The sequence below is a fragment of the Microcaecilia unicolor genome, chromosome 7 (assembly GCF_901765095.1).
Source record: "Microcaecilia unicolor chromosome 7, aMicUni1.1, whole genome shotgun sequence".
NCBI lineage: Eukaryota > Metazoa > Chordata > Amphibia > Gymnophiona > Siphonopidae > Microcaecilia > Microcaecilia unicolor.
In genome coordinates, this window is record NC_044037.1 from 297887911 (window position 1) to 297915042 (window position 27132).

Below are 27132 nucleotides of genomic sequence, written 5' to 3' on the forward strand. Positions count from 1 at the left end.
GATGGTGGCGGAAATCACACCTCGAAAAAGGGAAAAACGACCGTGCGGCCACTAGGCCGCAACGCGGCGTCCCCGCTAGAAACGAGGGAAAAAGGGGAGCACGTGCTCCACACGCTCAGGTTTTTTTTTTTTTTTTTTTTTTTTTAAAGAAAACCGGGCGGTGAACAAAAACTAAATAGAAAAAAGAAACGATTCGCGTAAACGCGATCGACTTTCCGGCGGCTGAGAATAGAGAGAGCGGCAAAGCACGACTCTCTCCAGACGCGGAAAAAAAGGAACTGGCGGGAGCGGTCGCGCACGGGCGGGAAGACGTGCCGACCGTCCTGCGAAGCTTTTTCCGGTTCGTGGGGGCTGCCGCGGACGTCACCCAGTCGTGAGAACAAGCAGCCTGCTTGTCCTCGGAGAATGGGGTGTTCATAAGTCCTCCAGTACTATACAAAAGGCTCTGCTATTTATAAGGATACTAGCAAACACACATGTAATTTGCCAGCCACATACAGTGGGAACATCGATTTTACAAAGCTACACTTAAGTTCTAGAAAACGAGTGCAATCACTCAGCATCTTCTCTGTAAAAGCGTCAGCAAATACACATGCAAGTGCTTTTTGCACTTATACATGTAATCACCAAAAATTATGCACAAATTACCCTATTCCAGAAAATTATCCCCCCAATTTTATAAAAAGCGCTAAAAATTGTGAACACAAATTTGGGCATGCGCCCAATTTGCATGCACAATTTAACTGAATAATATATCAATTAGCACTGATAACTGGCTTTTTAACAAGCAATTATTGGTACTACCGTATGTGTACGTGTGTAAATTTAGGTGCAGGATCCCTGCCTAAATTTTACACATGAAATGGGGGGGGGGGGGGGGGGGTGCGGCAATGGAAAAAGGTCCCAGCTCTGGTCAAGTGAAAATTTTGCAAAGGCAGAACTGCAGGGCTACGTTGAGCTTGTGACCGCAAGGTACGTGTCAGCACATACAGTGCCACAGCCTGCTGGTGTATTCCAGGGTGCACTGTGTGGAGCAGGGTGCCGCAATTTTGAAGAGGGCAGTGCCAGAGGCAGAAGAAAATGAGCACTGCTCCTGCCTCTTTTGAGGTATGGGTCCAATGGGTTTGTGAGGGGGAGGAGTTGGGAGTTGCCACTAGACACCATGGATATTTTGTTTTTAATTGGGGAGTTGGGAGGAGGAGGTTCATTAGTCCATCAGGGAATTTGTGTTGATGTTGAGAGGGGGGGTGAGGGAGTGCACTAGACCACCAGAGAAGTATTTTATTTTTTCCTATGTGTAGATGGGGGGGGGGGGGGGGGGGGGGCACATCAGGTCGGGGAGAGGAAGAGAGAGGGAGGTCACTAGACTTAGCAGGGTGGTTGGGTCAGAGTGAGAGGGGGTGCTACGCTGCCCCAATGCAGAGATTCCCACATACAATGCATGGGAAAAAAATTTTCTTGCATAGTCACAGGATAGCTCATTAACATACATTTAAATGCGTTTTAATTAAGTCTGCACTAAAGTTTTCCATGCGAGTTAACATACGAACTGAAACCCCTTCCTGCACTGCTATTCTGCAGTAAAACTGTGTTACACCTGAGTTAACCACGTGGCAAGTTTTCTGCATGAACCCCTAAAATGGTGGTGCCAGTCGTCCCATCCCCTTTATCATTTTCGTCGCCCTTCTCTGCACTTTTTTTTTAATAATTCCACTATATCTTTTTTGAGATGTGGTGATCAGAACTGAACACAATATTCAAGGTGCTGTCGCATCATGGAGCGATACAAAGGCATTATAACGTCCTCATTTTTGTTATCCATTCCTTTCCTAAGAATACCTAACATTCTATCTGCTTTCTTAGCCGCCGCAAAACATTCAGCAGAAGGTTTCAATGTATGATCAATGACAATGACACCTTTCTTGGTGACTCCTAAGTGACTTCCAAGTGGAACAGAGGCACCCTGACAGTACAGAGGACCTACATACCTGTAATAGTCTTCGGAGCTTTCCAGAAAGCTGTGGAAAAGACATTCGGCTCACCAAACACTATTAATGTAACCCACTTGTGTGACAGATGAATGTGCTTGACTTTACAGAACTAGCATGGATCAGAATCTCCTGCAGCCCCAAAAGCAGTATGCTAATTCACCCCCCCCCCCCCCCCCCAGCTCAAAGAATCCCCACTTGGGAAACTCCTCTGTTGACTGAGACATCAGGAAGGTATCCTACACTTTCTATACTGTTTTGACAAACTAGTGTTTACTCATTTAGAAGACATAAGAAATGTGTGCACAGCATGAAAATCCTTGTGGTTTTCTCTTACAATTACATAAAATCAGAACCGTTCACCCAAATCTGGTTGGTGACAAACTGATTCTAATGATTCAAAAATGATACAATGTATTATACGCTTTTTCTTCCTGTTTTGGGGGAATGCTGCTGCAATACTATGTCACTACATATGTCTATCAATAGAGAAATAACAGTTACCTTACCCATCTAAAGGACTGTCTAATGAAGGGCAGCTTCCAGAGCCAGAGTTCTCAGGGCTACTTAAAGACAAGGGATCCAGCATCTATTAAGAAATATTGAGAGATTTATTGTTCGAGGTATCAATTGTGATAACTTCCTTTTTCACATCATGTTGGCAGATATTCAGTATCTGCAATTTCTTTTGTAGTCTTGTAAAGCTAAATATGATCAGCTAAAAATGAACTATTTTAGTATCTTAATATTTAACAAAAGAATCAGCGAACAAGAAAAAAAATATGACAATTACCTGGTCCACGGTTTCTGGAATGAACTCTCCCTCACTATTGATACTCGTATATGATCCATTTCGAGCAACCTGGTGTAGCTCATCTGGAATGTAGCCTGGGGGAGGTGAACTTCTATCCCTGGTTTGAGAACCTTAAAATAAAAGGAATGAACAGCTAAATAAAACACCACATATGAAATACTGTATTTTTAGGACTATAAGACGCACTTTTTCCCCCCCAAATTTGGGAGGAAAATGGGGGGTGTGTCTTATAGTCCGAAGGTAGCGAGGTCCGAGTTCGGGATCGCCCTCCCCCCGAGTTCGGGATCGTCCTCCCCTACTCACGTCACGCGATGTTCCCTGGTGGTCTAGTGACGTCAGGGCAGGAAAGAGCCCCCTCTTTCCTGCCCAGCGCGCTGCTCTCCGTCCTCCTGTATGCTGCCTGACGGTCTCGGCGAGATTCAAAATGGCCGCCGAGACTTCAATTCTCGGCTGCCATTTTGAATCTCGCCAAGACCGTCAGGCAGCATACAGGAGGATGGAGAGCAGCGCGCTGGGCAGGAAAGAGGGGGCTCTTTCCTGCCCCAACGTCACTAGACCACCAGGGAACATTGCGTGACGTGAGTAGGGAGAGGACTATCCCGAACTCGGACAAGACGCACCGGAGCACCTAGGTTTTAGAGGAGGGAAAAAGGAAATTTTTTTTTCCTATTTTCCTCCTCTAAAACCTAGGTGCGTCTTATGGTCCGGTGCGTCTTATAGTCCGAAAAATACGGTAAATATTCCTCAGATTCAAGAACAGCCTCAAACACAGCCTTAAAATCCACAAGGCAGATCTCAACAGTTAAGAGGAAAAGGCCTTGGACAGAAGGAGGCGGGGCCTAAGCCAGGGAAGAAGAGACGTCATGGAGACTCTGCGACCAACACAACAGATCTTCCTGCCCGTGCAGCGCTTCAGAAAGAGGTGAGAGGCGCTGCTCGGGTCGGTAATAGGGAGGGGGGTCTCGGTGGAGGGGGGAGCGGCGTAGTCGACCTCGGGGGGGGCGGGGCACGGGGCAGAAGAATGACGGGAGGCGGAGTTAGCTTTGCAAAACACAAGAACAGGAAGGGAGGGGGACCGGGGCTGCTAGAATTTCGCTTTTTCGTGGTGCATGGGAAAGCGGTGGAAAGTGGGGAGCAGCGGGAGGGGGTGCACGGGGCGGAGGAATGATGGGAGGCGGAGTTAGCTTTTGCAAAACAGAAGAACAGGAAGGGAGGGGGACCGGGGCTGCTAGAATTTCGCTCTCTCGTGTGTGGGGGGGGGGGGGGGGGAAGTGGCGGACAGTGGGGAGCAGCGGGGGGGGGGGGGGGCATGGCCATCCATTCAGGACGCTCCTGATGAGCGCCCTTGCCCCCTCCGGATCCTTTTATTATTTTTATTTGATGTGTTTTCTGACACGTTTTCTTTAAGCTTAAACACAGCTCTTTTGGACATATGTAATGCTACGTCCTTTGGACCAATCACAGCGCTTTTAGCTCTGCTAATGTGCTGGGATTGGCTCAAAGTTTATTTTTTCACTTTACGATTTTTCCTGGCACAGAGCTGTCCTAACGAGAGGTCCACACCTCTCGTTAGATTTCCTGCCTTTTTCCTGCATAAAGGCAATCGGAAAAGGTTAGTGCATCTCGTTTCAATGGGGTTTTTACACTAATTGCTCATCTCCATTCCGTTTTCGTTAGCTGCTAGCTTCCTCGGTAAAAGCCCTTTGATGCATGCAACGGATCAAAATTTCCTCGTTGGACGGTCATTAAAGGCTCATTAAGCTTTAGTGCATCTGCCTCCAAGTCAACACATTTGATCATGTGACCTCACTAGCTCACAGTGGTTGCCAATTTCAGCAAAGATTAAATTCAAACTCTTCTGGTTGATAAGTTACTTAACACAGGCTTGCTTGCCTTGTTTTTTTGCCCGCTTTTTTAATTCTTTACTCTCTGATCCTTAAATCAGAATTTAATGGTAATTCCATTTTACACAATAATTGGATTAGACACTACCAAACATGTGGAAAGCTCCTTCCATTGCACTTCAGATTAGCACCTTCCTTAACTCATTTTAGGAACAATTTTAAAAGTTTAATTTATTTTCTGATCATCACTTATTAGCCTTACAGCTTTAGATATCCCCAGAAAATAGGCCCTTTGACCCTGAGACAAAACAGATGTTTCTGGATCAATGTGAGTGCTGAATACTCTCTCTTTAGTATATTTTTTTTCTGCTGGGTCCAATGTAACTTTTTAGGATTCTCTCATTTCTCTCACCTATATTTTTACTGTAATTGTAAAATGCCAAGCAGGTTTTTTGACCTGCGGTATATCAATAAGTACATAAGTAGTGCCATACTGGGAAAGACCAAAGGTCCATCTAGCCCAGCATCCTGTCACCGACAGTGGCCAATCCAGGTCAAGGGCACCTGGCACGCTCCCTAAACGTAAAAACATTCCAGACAAGTTATACCTAAAAATGCGGAATTTTTCCAAGTCCATTTAATAGCGGTCTATGGACTTGTCCTTTAGGAATCTATCTAACCCCTTTTTAAACTCCGTCAAGCTAACCGCCCGTACCACGTTCTCCGGCAACGAATTCCAGAGTCTAATTACACGTTGGGTGAAGAAAAATTTTCTCCGATTCGTTTTAAATTTACCACACTGTAGCTTCAACTCATGCCCTCTAGTCCTAGTATTTTTGGATAGCGTGAACAGTCGCTTCACATCCACCCGATCCATTCCACTCATTATTTTATACACTTCTATCATATCTCCCCTCAGCCGTCTCTTCTCCAAGCTGAAAAGCCCTAGCCTTCTCAGCCTCTCTTCATAGGAAAGTCGTCCCATCCCCACTATCATTTTCGTCGCCCTTCGCTGTACCTTTTCCAATTCTACTATATCTTTTTTGAGATACGGAGACCAGTACTGAACACAATACTCCAGGTGCGGTCGCACCATGGAGCGATACCATGGCATTATAACATCCGCACACCTGGACTCCATACCCTTCCTAATAACACCCAACATTCTATTCGCTTTCCTAGCCGCAGCAGCACACTGAGCAGAAGGTTTCAGCGTATCATCGACGACGACACCCAGATCCCTTTCTTGATCCGTAACTCCTAACGCGGAACCTTGCAAGACGTAGCTATAATTCGGGTTCCTCTTACCCACATGCATCACTTTGCACTTGTCAACATTGAACTTCATCTGCCACTTGCACGCCCATTCTCCCAGTCTCGCAAGGTCCTCCTGTAATCGTTCACATTCCTCCTGCGACTTGACGACCCTGAATAATTTTGTGTCATCGGCGAATTTAATTACCTCACTAGTTATTCCCATCTCTAGGTCATTTATAAATACATTAAAAAGCAACGGACCCAGCACAATAAATAAATGGACTTGAACTTCAGCTTGAAAAACAGAGTACACATGCATGGCATCCAAGTCTTTCATCTGTGAAAAATAAGTATTAACAGGGTAAAATACTATAAATTAAAATAAAAAGCAGATACTATTGAAAATGTAATCTTGCCACCCTGAACAATATAGCAGGAAGTAAAAAGTACACAACACTGATCACTGAAAAAATATCATACAAGTACATATAACAGTTTGTGAAAATAACTGGCATCACTAATTATTTAGAGCAGACATCTTCAAGTATCTCGTATTACCTAAATTAATTGTTTTGTTATACCCTTTTACTTAGTGGGTAACCTATTTAAAAACATAAGCTTAGTTCTAACAGTAAACATATGAAAATATATTTCATAAACATATATTGTAGATATTCTGAAGACTTGACCCATTAGGATTGTATCTGAATACTATTATAAAAGAAAACATGTTTAAAATTAGCAGCGTGACTTACCTATCAAAGATATTCTATTATTTTTCTCTGTTCCTTCAATTACTGTATTATCTAAATCTTCCAGTGATGGCAATGCTTTCATGTTACATAAATTGGAAGCCTATAGAAACAGAGAGAGAGAGAGAGAGAGAAAGAGAGACTCGCTTTGAAAATGAATGGCATAGTATGAAAGAATATTTAAAGCAGAAGTACTAAAATTTCTCGGTTCCACTTGTTCCCATCTTGATCTTAGTCCTCAGTCTCTTTACCTTATTGTCTTAGTCATTATTTCTTATATTTTTAGCCTACTCTGCAGAGGATAGATGGCTTATTAGATTGCCCCGTCTGTGTGTTTGAGGCCACCTCTGATAACCTGTTCACACCTATATATCAGTGTCAGAAACATCCTATCAGGGGGATGCTTATTGGAATCTACATACATACACATGAACATATGTACCCATGTGCATTCCAGAAAGTAGACTCCATTAGTTTGTGTGGCATTTTTCTTTCAAATATCTCCGAGTTTAAGCTACAGCTGTTTGTGCTGTATTTAGGCTTTAGATATACGTTTGGTACCTACATGATACACCAGCAAGATTTTTCATTGCAATATCTTGATTTACTTAGCTAAGAATTCCTGAAAACCGTAATTTGTTTTAGTAGGCAAATAAGTTTACAGGAAATTCTAGTCTGTACATATTTTCATCACATGTTAAATAGGAAAACTCCTATACTCAATATTCTCAGCTACAGGGTTCTTGCAAAATTTGTCTTTAACCATGAATAACTTATTGTATACTTCTCACTCTGACATTTCACTACATTTTAAAACAGTCTGCGCTGGTGGAACCTAAATTAGAAAAGACAGTTTTCCTTAAATGTAAATTTTATTTAACATCTATCAATACAACTACTCTCTTCTTCTATATGTTCTAGTATGGAGGATGGGAAGATCTGATACAATTTATTAGTCACTAAATCCTCCAAAGAAACAAGCAACATGCAGTCTAAAACAGAGAACAATTAAATAAGACATCAATAAAACAAAATACAGACATAAAAACCAAAGGATAATCATGGTCTCAGAATCGACAAATTTAGTCTGACCTGACAAATGTCAAGAATAGGAGAAACAGTGAATCTGTTAAAGCTATGGAGATAAACTGGAGGAACAGCAGGCCCTATGCAGAAAGCCACATAACACAGCTGCGAGCAGAAGATGGTTATATAACGTGATTGAGAAAATATTCTGCAGCGTACAGAAAGCTAGGTGTGTGGCAAAATCATGCTGATACTAGGAAGAGGGGACCATACATGTGCACATTTGTTTCGTGTGGTACTGATAGCTATATTGTGTGGCAATGAAAAACATTTGTACTGTTCCTTCGCATACATGGATTGGCAGAGTTACAAAACAGTTTACAGCAGATGAGCATATTAATCAGCGCATAATTAAAAGTGCTCAAATCAAGATCTGCATAATTTTAGGACTATGCACAAACAGCAAAATTTCTGCACACGTCTGGTTTCCATATGAGGGCTAACAAAAAGTAAAACCACACATATATATTTGCGCTTCTAAGGTTGCTACCCGATGGCAAATTTTCAAACATAAAGCATATAATTAAAAAGCTTGCAAATGATAGGTGCTGAACAACAAGCGCAGAAATTCCCTGGCACTTCTGCTTCTCTTTTTTCATTTCAATATCCCAAGCAATACAAAGCATATAACAGATCAAGTCTGACTGAACAACAGCGAAGTGAAACAATATAGGAATCCCAAGCCAAGTCCTATTCTAACCCATCGCTTCACTTTTTTAAATAACTTTACTGCTTACTTTGCGAATGATAGGCAATGAATAAAAGGTGCTGAACAGGTGCAGTCTTTCGTTTATTTTTGTAGCTAGAGAAAAAACCCATGTGCTAAAATCCTCTCAAGCACCTCTTTTTACGCTGTCCTGAACCTGGCAAAACATTTCTAGTGCTGTGTGTACAAATCTCACTGTTTCTTTTTCTGAGTGGTCACAGAATTCTTAATGATCTCTTTACCATACATTTTACTACAATTTGCAGCCATGTTCCGTAAAGTGTCCACTACCCGACGTAAACAGGACCGACCCATTGTCAGATAAATAAAAAGTCAGATACTACGGGAAACAATGATAATCCCTCAAACAATGCATAAACATGGGCTGTAAAAGCAGGGTCCCAGGTCATAACAGTGCTGTTTTGCTAAGCAGAGTCCCGGGTTGGAAAACAAATTGTCTCAGGTGCAAAATTTCCCTCTGTGCTATGCCAGGAAATTGGAAAGAGACACAATGTCGTCATCGGGGGAGGGGGGGGTGTCTGTCGGATATGCCGAATGGTTGGATTAGCAAAGGCCAATTGAGGTTGTACTGTAAACTCACTCTCAAGCCCGTTGTGCTTGCTCTGCCAATAACGTGTGCGTATACCATTCGACTCAGCTTGTAGTACTTTTCTGCATTAGGCCCAAAGAGAGAGAAGCTGAACTTTTCTTGACATTGCTGGACCAGCAAGAGGTAAGAAGAAAATCTTTTTTTCTTTTGCACACAGGATGCTTTAAAAATATTTTATTTACAAAAATTGGCTAGATAATTTAATTTCCTTTCAAATTTATTTGTAAAATGTTACACAGCACAAAAACATGACATTATCAAAAATAAATACCTTAAACATTTATTGGGTGTTTTCTTAAATTAGATTTCCGTTCTAAGATGAGACCACCATCATATTCTAAGAAAATATGTATTAACTTCATGCTAGCAAATTATAACCAAAGAACAACCATGGACCCAGAAAGGATAAAACGTTCATATCCATACCTGGGTATTTCCAGTCAATACTAGCAATATCTTCAGGCTCTTCATATGAACACTACGGTCTAGAAGCTCAATGGCTTTGTCCAGATCGTCCTGTGTTGTTAACGGGATCACAAGCTAGAAGAGGAGGAAAAAAATTATAGGTAGTTGACTTGGAAGGCAATTTAACACATATTTAAGTGCCAAGTTAATGGTAACCTAAAAATCAGCTTTCAGCTATGCAAAGATTTTCCTTTTCCAGTCTTGTAAGGTACCTTAACCAAATCAGCTACTTTTTGCTTGACTCACTAAATGTTCATCAACACAGGTTAAGACTTCAATGAGGATGTGCTTTGGGGATTTATATGTACATTAGCATTAAAGGTTAAGTCCGAATAAATGCATATATTGTTGCCTCTTTCCTCAATAAGCTTGGGGCTTTATACACTTGGATAAGTATCATTTAGGGGAAAGTCAAGAAGGTACCTGATCAGCTGAAGACCATCACTTATCAAATCTGATTATTTCAAGATTCAAAACAGTGTGATCAGTGGCAGGCTCAGAGCCAACAGAGAGCTAGGGTGCATAGAGAAATGAACCATCCAATTAAATAAAAATAGAAGAGGGGATAGTTCTTGTACAAGCTGTTGATAAGCCCTCACCTAAAAGTATTATGTCCAGTTCGGAAAGGTATACCACCAAAAGGATACAGACACGAAGGTGGACCAGATAGATCACCAAATTAGTCTGCTCTACACTACAAGCCTTAAAACGATATATAAGGGCTTCAACATGTATACTGTACTGCAGTGATCCTCACCTAAGTCTTCATGGTATATCCATCCAGTCTATTATAAGTACACTAGTAAAAAAGGGCCGTTTCGAAACGCAATGAAACGGGCGCTAGCAAGGGAAATCCCCACCCATCCTCCTTCCCTGCCGAGTTCCATGCCCCCCTCCCTCCCTCCCAACCCCCCTCTGTCCCTCCTTCTCCCTCCCTCCCGAGTTGCAGACCCCCCTCCCTCCCAGTTCAAGGCCCCCTTCACGCCCCTCCCACAGAGTTGACCCCCCCCCCTTGGCGTTACTGCCTGGCCCCCCCCGTGGCGCGACCCTCTGGACACCACCCTTTCCTCCAGAAAACCTCCCCCAAAGCCTCTGCGTACCTCTGCTGACGGAGACGAACTTCTCTTCTCGGCTGCAGGGCGTTCCTTGTTGAATGAGCATCTGTTGAAGTTTCTGTTTGTGCGTCTGATGTCAGATGCACGCACAGAGACTTGGACAGATACTCCTTCATCAAGCCACGCGCCCGCAGGCGAGAAGAGAAGTTCGTCTTCGTCAGCAGAGGTAGGCAAAGGCTTCAGGGGAGGTTTTTCGGAGGAAAGGGTGATGTCCAGAGGGTCGCGGCAGGGGGGTCCAGGGGGCAGTAATGCGTAGGGGGTGTGTTGCATTGGGAGGGAGGGGTGAGTGTGTAACTCATTGTTAGGGAAGCGTGTTTCCCTACTCCTCCCTTGCCGTTGCGTTCATTTCGTTCACCGAAATTGTTCCGCCCTCGACGTCATCACGTTCGACGCAAGGGCGTGACAGAGAGACATGGTCAGTGGAGAGGCTTCACCACCACGAACAAACCCTTCACGGCAGTGGGTGGAGCTTGGGGCTTCATTAGAACGTTGGGGTTGCAAATTATGTCCGGATGGGGCGTGGCTGAGGGCAGGTGTATGAGTGAGAGTGAGTGGTGCTGACAGGCTACAACAGTACAGGGCTTCAGTGTTTCCCTGCCACACAGTGAGCTTCAGAATTGGAGGTGAGAATTATTTATATAGACAAGTATTGCTGAAGGTCTATCAAGTCCAGCATCCTGTTTCCAACAGTGGCCAATCCAGGTCACAAGTACCTGGCAAGATCCCAAAACAGTACTTATACTACAAATAAGCAGTGGATTTTCCCCATTTTAATAATGGTCAATGGACTTTTCCTTTAGGAAGCCATCCAAACCTTTTTAAACCCTGCTAACTGCTTTTACTACATTCTCTGGCAACGAATTCCAGAGTATAATTGCACGTTGAGTGAAGAAATACTTTCTCCAATTTGTTTCAGGATATTCACAATGAATATGTATGAGAAGTGTGCATACAAATGAGGAAGTGCATGCAAATCTCTCATGCATATTCACTGTGGATATCCTTGACTATATATACATTTTTTTTTCTTTTAACTTTTACCAACATAGCTGCACCTTTCTATATCTTCTAGTGTCTCTGATGGAAGGACTATACACAATTATTGTAACATATTAGCCACCAAATCCTCCTAAGAATTCAGACTGACTGGGTGTTTCAAGGAGCAGGTCAAGAACCACAGACCTACGAAAAGAACCCTCATTCACTAAACGATACTACAGTGGTTCTTAACCTATGTGTCATGACACAAATGTCTCACAAAACACAAGAAGTATGTCACACTACCAGAACCCTCATCCACACTCTTATCACCTCTCGCTTAGACTATCGCAACTAGCTTCTCACAGGTCTCCCACTTAGCCATCTCTCTCCTCTTCAATCTGTTCAAAATTCTGCTGCACGACTAATATTCTGCCAGTGTCGTTATGCTCATATTAGCCCTCTCCTCAAGTCACTTCACTGGCTTCCTATCCGTTTCCGCATACAGTTCAAACTCCTCTTATTGACCTATAAGTGCATTCACTCTGCAGCTCCTCAGTACCTCTCCACTCTCATCTCTCCCTACATTCCTCTCTCCCTACGTTCCTCCCCGGGAACTCCGTTCACTGGGTAAATCTCTCTTATCTGCACCCTTCTCCACTGCTAACTCCAGACTCCGTTCCTTGTATCTTGCTGCACCATATGCCTGGAATAGACTTCCTGAGCCTGTACGTCAAGCTCCATCTCTGGCCATCTTCAAATCTAAGCTAAAAGCCCACCTTTTTGATGCTGCTTTTAACTCCTAACCCTTATTCACTTCTTCAGAACCCTTATTTTATCATCCTCACTTTAATATTCCCTTATCTCTTGTTTGTCCTGTTTGTCTGTCATAATTAGATTGTAAGCTCTGTCTCTATGTTCAAGTGTACAGCGCTGTGTATGTCTAGTAGCGCTCTAGAAATTATAAGTAGTAGTAGTAAGTTGAGTGACTACAAGAATGCATACTGCACCTTTAGTTTGATTTTTTGTAAACAGTTTTGAATACTGCTACTGGCATATTATCAGTGTTGTACTACTAACTGTACTGTGAGGTGATCATATTCGCCAGTTGACTTTTTTTTTTTTTTTTTGTTACATTTGTACCCCGCGCTTTCCCACTCATGGCAGGCTCAATGCGGCTTACATGGGGCAATGGAGGGTTAAGTGACTTGCCCAGAGTCACAAGGCGCTGGCTGTGCCTGAAGTGGGAATCGTGGTGGATTTTCAATCTCAGAACAATTTAGCCTATGGGAGTGAACAAAATTCAGTGGTGATCTATTTTGTAAACAATTCATTGCACACACAAAAACTGAGCAAGTGCAAGGTGCAAGCAGCAGTGGCTCAGGGCAGTGCTGCCAACTGCTGAGCTTGATAGGAGTTCTGGTCACAGGTAGAGGTAGTCTTCAGCTGTCATGGATTGGGGATCCCTGTCAGCTAAGATATTTATATTTTTGGAGAAGGCAAGTGGTGGGGGCAGAGAGAAATTTGTGCCCACCTACTTTGTGCTTATGCTTACCTAAAATGGTGGTCTGGCCATGCTACTGATTGCAGCAGTAAGAATATCTGGCTTATTTTGAGCACCAAATGCAGTTCTTTCAAAATAGAGAAATTGCTTTAAGCTGTAACAATGTTGGGCAGACCAGTATTGCTCTTTTGTTTTGCAGTACATCCAAGCCTTTTACCACTGGTGTTTCACTGTTTTATAAGAATTTTTAAAAAGATTAGGATTTTGGGGGATGTTTTAATGAGCAATTTTATATAAAACACTCCATCTAAGAAGTTTATAATGTTGTCAAAAATTTGATACACAAATTATTAAAGGGGTTTTTTTTTTGTTATAGTTACTACAGTATTATTATAGTGTGTTAGTTTTTAGTTACAAGCGTTTTATAGCCTGCATTGGTACATGCTCACTTCAGCAAAATGGAGAAGAACCTGAAGGAGGAGCCTGCAGGGTGGGAGGAAATAAGGAATATAGAGGGAAAGATTCTGCACAGGGAGGGGGGGGGGGGGGGGGGGGGGAAGATGCAAGGAGGAGAGGGGATCGGAAAGGGTCGCCTCCTTTATTTTCTGTCTAGCATTGGCCCTGACTGTCCCCAGCTAAGAACATCCTCCAACGGCAGCCTTAACTCCCTTCTACCAAGCTCTCCAATTGGCGACAGCATCCTTGAGATACAAACAACTAAGCATGCAAAGGGTGCCAGCATCGGCCGCTTAGGAACATTGATGCTGCCTGCCAAGCTTGGTAAAAGGGAGTTCTGGCCAACTTTGGAGGAAGTCTTTAGCTGACAGAGCTTGACGATCCCTCATTAAGCTAAAGTATTTATATTCTGAGGTGCAGGTAGGGCGGGGCAATGAAAATTTTGTGCCCACCCAAAATTGGCTGTCTGGCTACACCACTGGGATGGAGGCTTCCACTTTTGGCTCAGAGGATGGGGACAATTAGAACTTGCTTCCTGACAATATCTGCGCAACGCAAAGTTTTGCACAATTTCAGAAACATATAAAGGCATTTTATTTAGAGAAGTTTTTAATTTAGAAATGTAAAAGTTTTTATATTAGAAACTCACACAGACTATAGCTTGGATAAGTAATTGCTGTTTGAGAAAGAGATAATATTTTAAGTCTTTGTCTTAATAGTATTGTATATTTTATGGAATTACGTATGTAATCATTGTGAACCGTAAAGAGGATAGTGCTGTATACAAATGGTGAAAAACAAACATATTTCATGCAGACACTTGCTCTCTCAAGAAAAAGGTTTTACAGCAGGATTTAAAAGTTTAACGAAGTCTGCAAAATCCTAAATTCTGTCATCTGTCCTTCCACATTGCACAGAATTGGTGAAAGAAAGTGAGCAGTGGAGTTCCTCAGGGGTCGGTGCTGGGGCCTATTCTATTTAATATATTTGTGAGAGATATAGATGATGGGTTGGAAGGAAGGAAGGAAGGAAGGAAAAGTTTGCCTTTTTGCGGATAACACAAAGATAGCCAATAGAGTGGATACCCTGGAGGGAGTAGAAATGAGAAGGGATCTCCAAAAGTTAGAAGAATGGTCGAGGGTCTGGCAGTTAAAATTTAATAAATTACAAGAAATCAGGAAGAACAAATCCAACAAACCAAGTTAAACCTTAAATTCACTATAATAAACTTGGGTTCAGAATAATTTATCTTTTTTTTTTTTTTTTTAATATATATATATATGTATGCACTTTAAAAAAATGCTAAATTGTTTTAAATGTGCTCAGACCATACCGTTTACACCCATTATATCCCCAAGAGGAATATGTGGTGGTGTCACAATGGAACCATCATTGCACATGTGATGTTCCACCTCCTAATATTCGTGTATGTACATACAGCTGAGCCCAAGTAGATCTTAATCACCGGTGTATGCGTATATTTATAATACATATGTATAGGTCATAAACTACTTACATTAAATATTATTAGACTTGAGCTCAAACCTCCGCCCATAAATTATGGTACATTCCATATTACCTTCTGATACATGGATAATAAAACATACAATTCAACGTTTGTTTAAACCTAAAGGAGGAATATGTTAATTTATGACACCCTGATCTCACTTCCCCCACATATCTTACACAAACCAACCCACAATGCGATATACACACATATTCACATAATTATTTCACTTCCCTTGGGGTATATTGTGCTCGTGCTTGTGCTTCATTAAAATCACATATCATTCATCCATTCCAATCTTGCCATCAAAATAACTCCCTTTAAGATGATTAAGATCTACTTGGGCTCAGCTGTATGTACATACACGAATATTAGGAGGTGGAACATCACATGTGCAATGATGGTTCCATTGTGACACCACCACATATTCCTCTTGGGGATATAATGGGTGTAAACGGTATGGTCTGAGCACATTTAAAACAATTTAAAACACTTTAGCATTTTTTTAAAGTGCATACATATATATATAAAAAAAGATAAATTATTCTGAACCCAAGTTTATTATAGTGAGTTAAAATTTAATGTCAAGAAGTGTAGAGTGATGCACTTGGGGTGCAGAGACCCAAAAGAGAGATACCGAATAGGAGGGGAGAGATTAGTAAGCTCGACTCAGGAGAGAGACCTTGGGGTGTTGGTGCAAGAAGATATGAAAGTGAAGAACAATGTGACAAGGCGACAGCTGTGACCAGGATGCTAGGCTGCATAGAGAGGGATAAAACCAGCAGAAGAAAGGAGGTGTTGATGCCCCTCTACAAGTCGTTGGTGAGGCCCCACTTGGAGTATTGTGTTCAGTTTTGGAGGCCATTATCTTGTTTAAGATGTAAAAAGACAGGAAGCGGTGCAAAGAAAAGCTACAAAAATGGTATGGGATTTGCATTGCAAGCTGTACAAGCAGAGACTTGCTGACCTGAACACGTATACCTTGGAAGAAAGGAGAAACAGAGGTGACGTGATACAGACGTTCAAATATTTGAAAGGTATTAATACGCAAACCTTTTCCGGAAACAGGAGGGTGGTAGAACTTAGAGGGCACGAATTGAGGTTGAAGGGGGGAAAGACTCAGGAGTAATGTCAGGAAGTATTTTTTCATGGAATGGGTGGTAGATACGTGGAATGCCCTCCCACGGGAGGTGGTAATGAAAACGGTAATGGCATTAAAACATGATTGGGATAAACACAAAGGAATCCTGTTTAGAAGGAATGGATCTACAGAATTTTAGCGGAGATTGGGTGGCGACACCGGTAACTGGAAAATAAAACAGGAGCTGGGCAGACTTCTACAGTCTATGCCCTGATCATGACTGAATTGACAGGGATGGGCTGGAGTGTAAATTTTAAGGGGCTTCAATGTTAGCTTCAGAACTTTTAGTACAAGAACAGTGCTGAGCAGACTTCTATAGTCTGTGCCTCGAAAACGGCAAGGACAAATCAAACTTGGGTATACATATAAAGTATCACATACCATGTAAAATGACTATCTTGTTGGGCAGACTGGATGGACTGTTCAGGTCTTTTTCTGCCGTTATTTACTATGTTACTATGTTTTACTATGTAATCCCCCATTTCCACAGGCTGAACAGAATTCTACCTTTCCCACACAGAAATCTGCGCAGTCTGCATTTGCAGCACAGATATTCCCCTTTCCTGCTGTCTCCATCCCCTCCCTCCTACACGCTTACTGCTCCATTGTAGCAAAGAAGAGGAACCGCTGCCCCGGCAAAGCCAAAACAGCAGTATGGAGGCCCATAAGGCTCAAAGAAACAATCAGGCTCAGGACGGTAAAGGAGCAGGAAGCATGGCTGGAAAAAAGGTGAAGTGTGGGAGGGGAGGGGTGGAAAAAAGGCTGATGGGAGACGGCTGGAAAAAGTCAATGGAGTATGGGAGACGGCTGGAAAAAGGTTAATGAGGTATATGTGTGTGTACCCTGGGCAATGGTACACATACACCACTCTAGTGGTGGCAGTGGCGGTTGTAGTGCTAGAGGGGGAGTATTTCATGCCTGGGTGGAGATGCCATCCCTTATAATGGGGGAATTAAGTGTGCAAAAGTTTGAAAACTTTTCTTTTTTTTTGCACAGAATTCCACCAGGAGTAACAAAAAAAGGGTATTTATACCCCAGACACAAAGACAGTCAGTCCTACAAGTAAACTGCAAAGGACAGATTCATAATGCTTTTACTAACTAAGAAAAATTGGGGCTCCTAATTTTATAGAACCTATTTTACTAGGAGTGATCAATATAGAATCTGTCTCCTCACTGGATGCTTCCATGTGACACAGAATGGCTGTTGGAGACCCGATGATGTGCTTGATGGATCACTGGCCTTGTACAGCATAGCTGTTCTTATTTACTCTTTTGTTTTCAATTTTCTTCCCTATTTTGCACACTTATAATAATGTGGCTGGCTCAAAGTTCCACATTTTTTCTCTTTTCAAAATTCTTTGCCCAGGGACGCTGAGGGGGGGGGGGGGGGGGGGGGTAGAGGGCAGGCAAAATTCCCCAGGTCCAGCCTCCGGGGGGGGGGGGGGGGGGGGGGGGGGTGGCTGGTGCCGGCAAGCTTGTGTTCCGGTTCTGTCTCTCAGAAGGTAGTGGATGGCAGCCCAGGTGACAGAGAAGCAGTCTTGTCCTGGGCCTGGCTACATGTCTCTTAGCGGCCCTGTCTTTTTGCCATAGATATTTGTACATATAAACTCTCACGTCTTTCAATATATAAACTGCTTTGATTGTAACCTAAAAAACCGCTAGATCAAATCCCTTCCCCTTTCATGTAAACGCTTTGGGGGGGGGGGGGGGGGGGGGTTTAATTCCAGAAAGCAGACACTTTCACCATATCTTCCATAACAGCAGAAATCTGAGAGGCCTACAACTACATAGTAAGATAGTAAATGATAGCAGATACAGTTTGCCCTATAAACTTAGAAGTGAATAATCAATAGAGAGACTGTATGCTTCAACCTCCTGAGTCTGGTGAACATATACAATTTGCACTGATTCAGATCCTGAAACTATCTGATCAAAATTGAAAGTAACTATCAGAATAAACTAACCAGCCAATTACCTCGTTATTGGAATAATGCAGGTCCATAGCCTGTCCAAAGGCCACCTTAGCTTTAGAAAGAAGGTCTTCAAGTCTAACTGGCCTGGAGAATTGCAGGATTCTACAATAAAAAATAAACCACAAAGTTACTTCCCAGCTATTGGTGAAGAGTTGCTTACCTGTAAACAAGGATTCTCCATAAATAGCATGATATGTTAAAAAACTAGGTGGGATGACATAATCCGATTACCATGAGACAGATGGTTGTTTAAAACTACAGAAAAACCTGAAGTTTTTGATAACAGCATGGGGGGTCCCTAAGCTGTCTCTTCCTTGTGACCAAACTCAGTTTCTCAGCTTACAGGTCAACTACTTAAGATGGTTGAAAGACAGACTCTGGGGCCGATGTTCAAAAGTCCCCGTTAAAAACCGTGTTCATTTAGATCCACAGTAGAAGTTACGATTTTGAAATAGCAAGCGATGCCCAAAGGAAATCGCATACAAATGAGATTCACATAAATTTAGCAAGCAGCTCAGTAGGGAAAGCGACTAGTCTGTGCAGAACAGTCTCTCAGTAACTGTCCATGTTTTGCGCATACCCAGGAATCCCGCTGCTGTATTCTCCCCTTTCCATAGGTACATAAGTATTGCCACACTGGAATAGACCAAAGGTCCATCAAGCCCAGCATCCTGTTTCCAACAGTGGCCAATCCAGGTCACAAACGCCTGGCAAGGTCCCAAAAATGTTCAATACATTTTATGCTGCTTATCCCAGAAATAAGAAGTGGATTTTCCCCAAGTCCATTTTAATAATGGTATATGGACTTATCCTTTAAGAAGTCGTCCAAATCTTTTTTAAACTCCCCTAAGCTGTTTTTACTACATTCTCTGGCAACAAATTCCACAGTTTAATTACACGTTGAGTGAAGAAAAATTTTCTATGATTCGTTTTAAAATTTACTACTTTGTAGCTTAATCACGTACCCTCTAGTCCTAGTATTTTTGGAAAGAGTAAATCACTACTACTACTTATCATTTCTAAAGCGCTACTAGACGTACGCAGCGCTGTACACTTGAACATGAAGACAGTCCCTGCTCGACAGAGTTTACAATCTAATTAGGACAGACAAACAGGACAAACAAGAGATAAGGGAATATTAAGGTGAGGATAATAAAATAAGGGTTCTGAACAAGTGAATAAGGGTTAAGAGTTAAAAGCTCATCAAAAAGGTGAGCTTTTAGCTTAGATTTGAAGACGGCCAGAGATGGAGCTTGACGTACCGGTTCAGGAAGTCTATTGCAGGCATATGGTGCAGCAAGATAAAAGGAACGGAGTCTGGAGTTAGCAATGGAGGAGAAGGGTGCAGATAAGAGAGATTTAACCAGTGAACGGAGTTCCCGGGGAGGAATGTAGGGAGAGATGAGAGTAGAGAGATACTGAGGAGCTGCAGAGTGAATGCACTTATAGCATTTCACGTTTACCGGTTCCACTTCACTCATTATTTTACAGACCTCTATCCTATCTCCCTCAGCCATCTTTTCTCCAGGCTGAAGAGCCCTAGCCGCTTCAGCCTTTCCTCATAGGGAAGTCGTCCCATCCCCTTTATCATTTTTGTCGCCCTTCTCTGTACCTTTTCTAAATCCACTACATCTTTTTTGAGATGTGGCAACCAGAACTGAACACAACAGTCGAGGAGCAGCGCACCATGGACCGATACAAAGGCATTATAATGTCCTCATTTTTGTTTTCCATTCCTAATATCATCTAACATTCTATTTGCTTTCTTGTCCGCTGCAACACACTGAGCAGAGGGTTTTAATGTACCATCAATGACGACGACTAGATCCCTTTCTTGGTTGTTGACTCCTAACGTCGAACCTTGCATTACGTAGCTATAATTCGGGTTCCTCTTTCCCACATGCATCACTTTGCACTTACTCACATTAAGCAACATCTGCCATTTAGATGCCCAGTCTTGTAAGGTCCTCTTATAATTTTTCACAATCCTTTCGCGATTTAACAACTTTGAATAACTTTGTGTCGTCAGCAAATTTAATTACCTCACTAGTTACTCCCATCTCTAGATCATTTATAAATATGTTAACCCCTTCAAAGAAATGTAATAGATTGGTGAGGCAAGATTCCCTTCACTACATCCATGTTGGCTTTGTCTCATTAATCCATGCTTTTGAATATGCTCTGTAATTTTGTTTTTTTTTATAATAGTCTCTACCATTTTACCCAGCACCAACGTCAGGCTCACCGGTCTAATTTCCCAGATCTCCTCTGGAACCTTTTTTAAAAATCAGTATTACATTGGCCACCCTCCAATTTTCTGGTACCACGCTCGATTTTAAAGATAAATTACATATTACTAACAATAGTTCCGCAAGTTCATTTTTCAATTCTATCAGTACTCTGGGATGAATACCATCCGGTCCAAGAGATTTGCTACTCTTCAGTTTGTAGAACTGCCCCATTACATCCTCCAGGTTTATAGAGATTTCATTCAGTTTTCCCGACTTATCAGCTTTCAATACCATTTCTGGCACCGGTAACTCACCCAAATCTTCCTTGGTGAAGACCAAAGCAAGGAATTCATTTAATCTCTCTACCATGGCTTTGTCTTCCCTGAGTGCCCTTCTTACCCCCCCCCCCCCCCCCCCCCCCCCCCCCCCCCCAAACCGATTATTTTTCTGGCTTCTTGTTTTTAATATACCTAAAAAAAAACTTTTTACCTTCAACGTAATCTTTTTTTCAAAATCCTCTTTGCATTTGACTTGACATTCCTTATGCTGTTTCTTATTATTTTCAGTCGGTTCCTTCTTCCATTTTCTGAAGGATTTTCTTTTAGCTCTAATAGCTTCCTTCACCTCACTTTTTAACCACACTGGCTGTCGTTTGGTCTTCCGTCCTCCTTTTTTAATATGCACAATATATTTGGCCTGAGCTTCCAGGATGGTGTTTTTTAACAGCATCCACGCCTGATGTAAATTTTTGACCCTCGCAGTCGCTCCTCTAAGTTTTCTTTTCACCGTTCTTCTCATTTTATCATAGTCTCCTTTTTTAAATTTAAACGCTAACGTATTTGATTTCCTACATATACTTACTTCAAAGCTAATATCAAATCAGATCACATTATGATCACTGTTATCAAGGGGCCCCAGCACCATCACCTCCCGCACCAGATCATGCGCTCCACTAAGGACTAGGTCTAGAATTTTTCCTTCTCTCACTGGCTCCTGTACCAGCTGCTCCATAAAGCTGTCTTTGATTTCATCAAGGAATTTTACCTCCCTAGCGTGCCCCGATGTTACATTTACCCAGTCAATACCCCATTATTATTGTGTTGCCCAATTTGTTTGCGTCCCTAATTTCCTTTAACATTTCTGCATCCGTCTGTTCATCCTGGCCAGGCGGACGGTAGTACACTCTTATCATTATCCTTTTCCCCTTTACACATGGAATTTCAATCCACAGTGATTCCAAGAAGTGTTTTGTTTCCTGCAGAATTTTCAATCTATTTGATTCAAGGCTCTTGTTAATATACAATGCTACCCCTCCACCAATTTGATCCTCCCTATCACTACGATATAATTTGTACCTCGGTACGAAATCGAATCCATGACAAAACGTAGCCAACTAAGACAAGCTCTAGCCGCATAAGAACTACAAACAGAAGCTTGACGTGTCAAAGCGGACACCTGAAAGGCACGTTTTAAAGAGGCCTCCAGCTCTCTTGTCTTGCATATCCTTAAGTGCCACACCACCTTCCACTGGAAGAGTAGTCGTTTTAGTGACCCGCCGTCACCAGGGCATCCACCCTAGGTAGAGCAAACTGCTCTAAACGGTCCGCTGAAACCGGATACAGCCTGGCCATAGCCCTGGCTACTTTCAGCCCCCCATCCGGATCCACCCACTGGGCCGAAATCAACTCTTCAATAGCTTCATGTACCGGAAAGTCCTTAGAAGGTCGTCTGGTACTAGCCATCTTGGGGTTAACCGCCTGAGAAGCCGCAACCTCAGGGTGCTCTATATTCAGGGCTTCCAGCGCCTGAGAGATAAGGAGGACAACTCCCCCTTATGGAAAATCCTCACGGCGGAAGAGTCCTCCGGTTGGTCAGTGAGGACACTGTCCTCCACGTCCTCTACCCCTGTCTGCTCCAAGAGAGCCACCATGGAGGAAAATGCAGGCAACCGTATGCAGGACCCCTCCTCAGACCCCAAAGAAAGCCTAGGCTTTTTAAGGGAGGAGAAATCCTCTGGGGAAAAACCCAAAATCTCTTGGTTAACCCCAGACCCCCTGAGAGAATCAAAGGCTGAAACTGTCGCAGCCACGTGAGGGGGGGGGGGGGGGCAAGGCTCTTTTCAACAAAAACGCCTGATGGAGTAGCAAAATTAACTCTGGCGAATACCCCTCCTCCGCAACGGAGGAGGTCGCAGCCATAGCACCTGCACCACCACCCACAGTGCCTGAAGCCCCCCCCCCCCCCCGACTCCCCTACCAACGGAGAAGATGCTTTGCCCAAAACCGCTACCGGAGCCGGCTCCGCGACTGATCGCAAAATGGCACAAGAATCACCAGGCTCTGGGCGGGAAAGCACGCTCTCGGGGGCCCCACCGCTCCGTCATAAGTACATAAGTACATAAGTAGTGCCATACTGGGAAAGACCAAAGGTCCATCTAGCCCAGCATCCTGTCACCGACAGTGGCCAATCCAGGTCAAGGGCACCTGGCACGCTCCCCAAACGTAAAAACATTCCAGACAAGTTATACCTAAAAAATGCGGAATTTTTCCAAGTCCATTTAATAGCGGTCTATGGACTTGTCCTTTAGGAATCTATCTAACCCCTTTTTAAACTCCGTCAAGCTAACCGCCCGTACCACGTTCTCCGGCAACGAATTCCAGAGTCTAATTACACGTTGGGTGAAGAAAAATTTTCTCCGATTCGTTTTAAATTTACCACACTGTAGCTTCAACTCATGCCCTCTAGTCCTAGTATTTTTGGATAGCGTGAACAGTCGCTTACATCCACCCGATCCATTCCACTCATTATTTTATACACTTCTATCATATCTCCCCTCAGCCGTCTCTTCTCCAAGCTGAAAAGCCCTAGCCTTCTCAGCCTCTCTTCATAGGAAAGTCGTCCCATCCCCACTATCATTTTCGTCGCCCTTCGCTGTACCTTTTCCAATTCTACTATATCTTTTTTGAGATACGGAGACCAGTACTGAACACAATACTCCAGGTGCGGTCGCACCATGGAGCGATACAACGGCATTATAACATCCGCACACCTGGACTCCATACCCTTCCTAATAACACCCAACATTCTATTCGCTTTCCTAGCCGCAGCAGCACACTGAGCAGAAGGTTTCAGCGTATCATCGACGACGACACCCAGATCCCTTTCTTGATCCGTAACTCCTAACGTGGAACCTTGCAAGACGTAGCTATAATTCGGGTTCCTCTTACCCACATGCATCACTTTGCACTTGTCAACATTGAACTTCATCTGCCACTTGCACGCCCATTCTCCCAGTCTCGCAAGGTCCTCCTGTAATCGTTCACATTCCTCCTGCGACTTGACGACCCTGAATAATTTTGTGTCATCGGCGAATTTAATTACCTCACTAGTTATTCCCATCTCTAGGTCATTTATAAATACATTAAAAAGCAACGGACCCAGCACAGACCCCTGCGGGACCCCACTAACTACCCTCCTCCACTGAGAATACTGGCCACGCAATCCTACTCTCTGCTTCCTATCTTTCAACCAGTTCTTAATCCATAATAATACCCTACCTCCGATTCCATGACTCTGCAATTTCTTCAGGAGTCTTTCGTGCGGCACTTTGTCAAACGCCTTCTGAAAATCCAGATATACAATATCAACCGGCTCCCCATTGTCCACATGTTTGCTTACCCCCTCAAAAAAATGCATTAGATTGGTGAGGCAAGACTTCCCTTCACTAAATCCGTGCTGACTTTGTCTCATCAGTCCATGTTTTTGTATATGCTCTGCAATTTTATTCTTAATAATAGCCTCCACCATCTTGCCCGGCACCGACGTCAGACTCACCGGTCTATAATTTCCCGGATCTCCTCTGGAACCCTTCTTAAAAATCGGAGTAACATTGGCTACCCTCCAGTCTTCCGGTACTACACTCGATTTTAGGGACAGATTGCATATTTCTAACAGTAGCTCCGCAAGTTCATTTTTTAGTTCTATTAATACTCTGGGATGAATACCATCAGGTCCCGGTGATTTACTACTCTTCAGCTTGCTGAACTGACCCATTACATCCTCCAAGGTTACAGAGAATTTGTTTAGTTTCTCCGACTCCCCCGCTTCAAATATTCTTTCCGGCACCGGTGTCCCCCCCCCAAATCCTCCTCGGTGAAGACCGAAGCAAAGAATTCATTTAATTTCTCCGCTACGGCTTTGTCCTCCTTGATCGCCCCTTTAACACCATTTTCGTCCAGCGGCCCAACCGACTCTTTGGCCGGTTTCCTGCTTTTAATGTATCTAAAAAAATTTTTACTATGTATTTTTGCTTCCAACGCTAATTTCTTCTCAAAGTCCTTTTTTGCCCTCCTTATCTCCGCTTTGCATTTGGCTTGGCATTCCTTATGATCTATCCTGTTACTTTCAGTTGGTTCTCTTCTCCACTTTCTGAAGGATTGTTTTTTGGCTCTAATGATTTCCTTTATCTTACTGTTTAGCCACGCCGGCTGACGTTTAGTCTTTTTTCCCTTTTTTCTAATACGTGGAATATATTTGTCCTGAACCTCCAGGATGGTGTTTTTAAACAGCATCCACGCCTGATGCAAGTTTTTTACTCTGCGAGCTGCTCCTTTCAGTCTTTTTTTCACCATTTTTCTCATTTTGTCGTAATCACCTTTTCTATAGTTAAACGCTAGCGTACTTGATTTCCTAGTTTCACTTCCTTCAATGCCAATATCAAAACCGATCAGCACACCCCGTGCTGCAAAGGCCCGCCACCGAACGCCGTTTCCCGCATCGGGAACAGCGTTTTACCGCCTCCGCTGCCATCGCCCATCCCCGAACAGGAACCCAGCAGGACTTACCCCGGACCGGGAAAGCGCGGGAACTGACAATTGAGCTGAAGAAAAAACTCTCTGACTCCACTTCGAGGCAGGCTCAGACAAGCAGGCAACAGAAAACTGGACTCGGACAGCAGTAACACAAACCTGCTCTCAGCAAAAACACACTTCCCTGTGCTTCTCTTTTAAATAAATTCTATGGTTCTCTCTTTTTTTTTTTTTTTAGTGAGGAGGCAGAAACAAACAGGGAAGGAAAGGAACAGCAAAAGCCTGTTCAGAGGGAATTTGAGGTGCAGCAGGGACCCAGAAACTGCGTATGCTGCCAAAGGGGACACCACCAGTCCGCCACCCCCCCCCCCCACTCAAACTGGCCACTGGCCCAGAAGCACCCGTTTCACCTCCCATCCTTTGCTCCCTCGTTCCAGAGCTTCCTTTCAATTAAAAGAGACTCGCCTCCTGCGCATTTATGCCACATAGGTATCATATTTCCCCCTCCCACCATTCTTCCAAAATATACATATTGAGATCCTTAAGTCTATCCCTATACGCTTTATGACGAAGACCACTGACTATCTTAGTAGCCGCCTTCTGGACCGACTCCTTAACGTTTATATCTTATAACAAAAGTACAACATCTGGAGAAAAGGAACTGCCAGCAACTGAAAACTAGCAAAGCACAAAATCAGAGCACTGCTACTGCCCTGAAGCAACTTGAATAGCCCCCATAGATTGAAAAGCTAAACCTACACTAGCTCTAGAGGTACAGGGGGACAAAATTGACACCGTTCCTGCCCTTTCTGTGAGGAAACTATGGGCTACTACCATTGAAAATGAACAATCTTCCCTGCTACTACTACTACTTAACATTTCTTAACAATCTTCCCTGCTGAAAGTTCTCATAGAGGGCAGCCGAAGCTATCCTCAAGGCTCCCCCTGTGCACCAGCTGAGGAAACGAATGCACAAGTAGCACACTGCCCCAAAGAGCAAGGTCAGCAGCTGCCGCATCAGGAGCCGCACTTCACTTTCTCTGCCAGAACTGCCATATCAGATTGAGAAGCAAACATGGTCACTGATAAAATGAATATACTGCAACTAAGGCAAAAGGCTAAAGCAGCTCACTATGAAGGTGCCCACTCTCAAGCTCCCTCAAGAGAGAATTGAACAGGTATGCAGTTAAACAGGCTTGCCTCTGAAGCCTTCCCAGACAGGGCTCTCATTTATTGATGACCACAGATTAAAAAGCTCCCTCTTCTTTAAATCTTCTTAGGTGCTCTTTTTTGGGGGGTCAACTAACAAACAGGAAGGAAGGAAGGAAGGAAGTGGAGGGGGAGGGGGTGGGACTCAGACTCCTCTGTGTAATTCTCCTAGGATGACCAACCACCTCTTATAACTCCACCTCCTTGCTCTACTGAGTTCCAGTTAACCAACTGGTTCAGAACCAGGCCTCACCACACCAGACCAAATACAACATGAACTCCTGTTGTCCACCTGCTGGAGACAGAGAAATACTGAAGTGCTGGAGTTGCACAGTGTCCTTAGAGGGCACAGCACTTTGCTCTGTATTCTCTTTCACCACCTCCTAGTTGATAGGAATAACACCCAGGTTCTGAACTAGTCTGATGAGGGTATTGAAGAATGTTCCATTAAGCTCCTCCAAAAAAGTGACCTATATAATTTAACATACATCTTATATATTATACAGCCACATAATCATCAAAGTGATGTACAGACATTTTTTATATAAAACAATCAGCATTAAAATCTATTACAGAATAAAATAAGCATTAGCAGAATAAAACCCACATAGAATCATCTTCCACATTAGACAGCTAATGTCTTCAACAGCTAAGTCTTAATCATAGATAGATAGATCTATCAAGAA

The 27132-nt window shown here is 43.2% G+C and overlaps 1 protein-coding gene across 1 annotated transcript in view; it reads right to left on the minus strand.

Moving 5' to 3' along the window:
* The window catches only part of MAP3K2 (mitogen-activated protein kinase kinase kinase 2), a 98626-nt gene that overhangs the window by 35560 nt on the left and 35934 nt on the right, over positions 1-27132 (minus strand). Inside the window, exons 5-9 of the mRNA XM_030210493.1 lie at positions 18201-18300; positions 9484-9597; positions 6659-6758; positions 2782-2912; positions 2498-2577 (exon numbers count right to left, since the gene is read on the minus strand). Of these exons, the coding sequence (XP_030066353.1) occupies positions 2498-2577; positions 2782-2912; positions 6659-6758; positions 9484-9597; positions 18201-18300 (525 nt within the window). The remainder of the gene's footprint in view (positions 1-2497; positions 2578-2781; positions 2913-6658; positions 6759-9483; positions 9598-18200; positions 18301-27132) is intronic.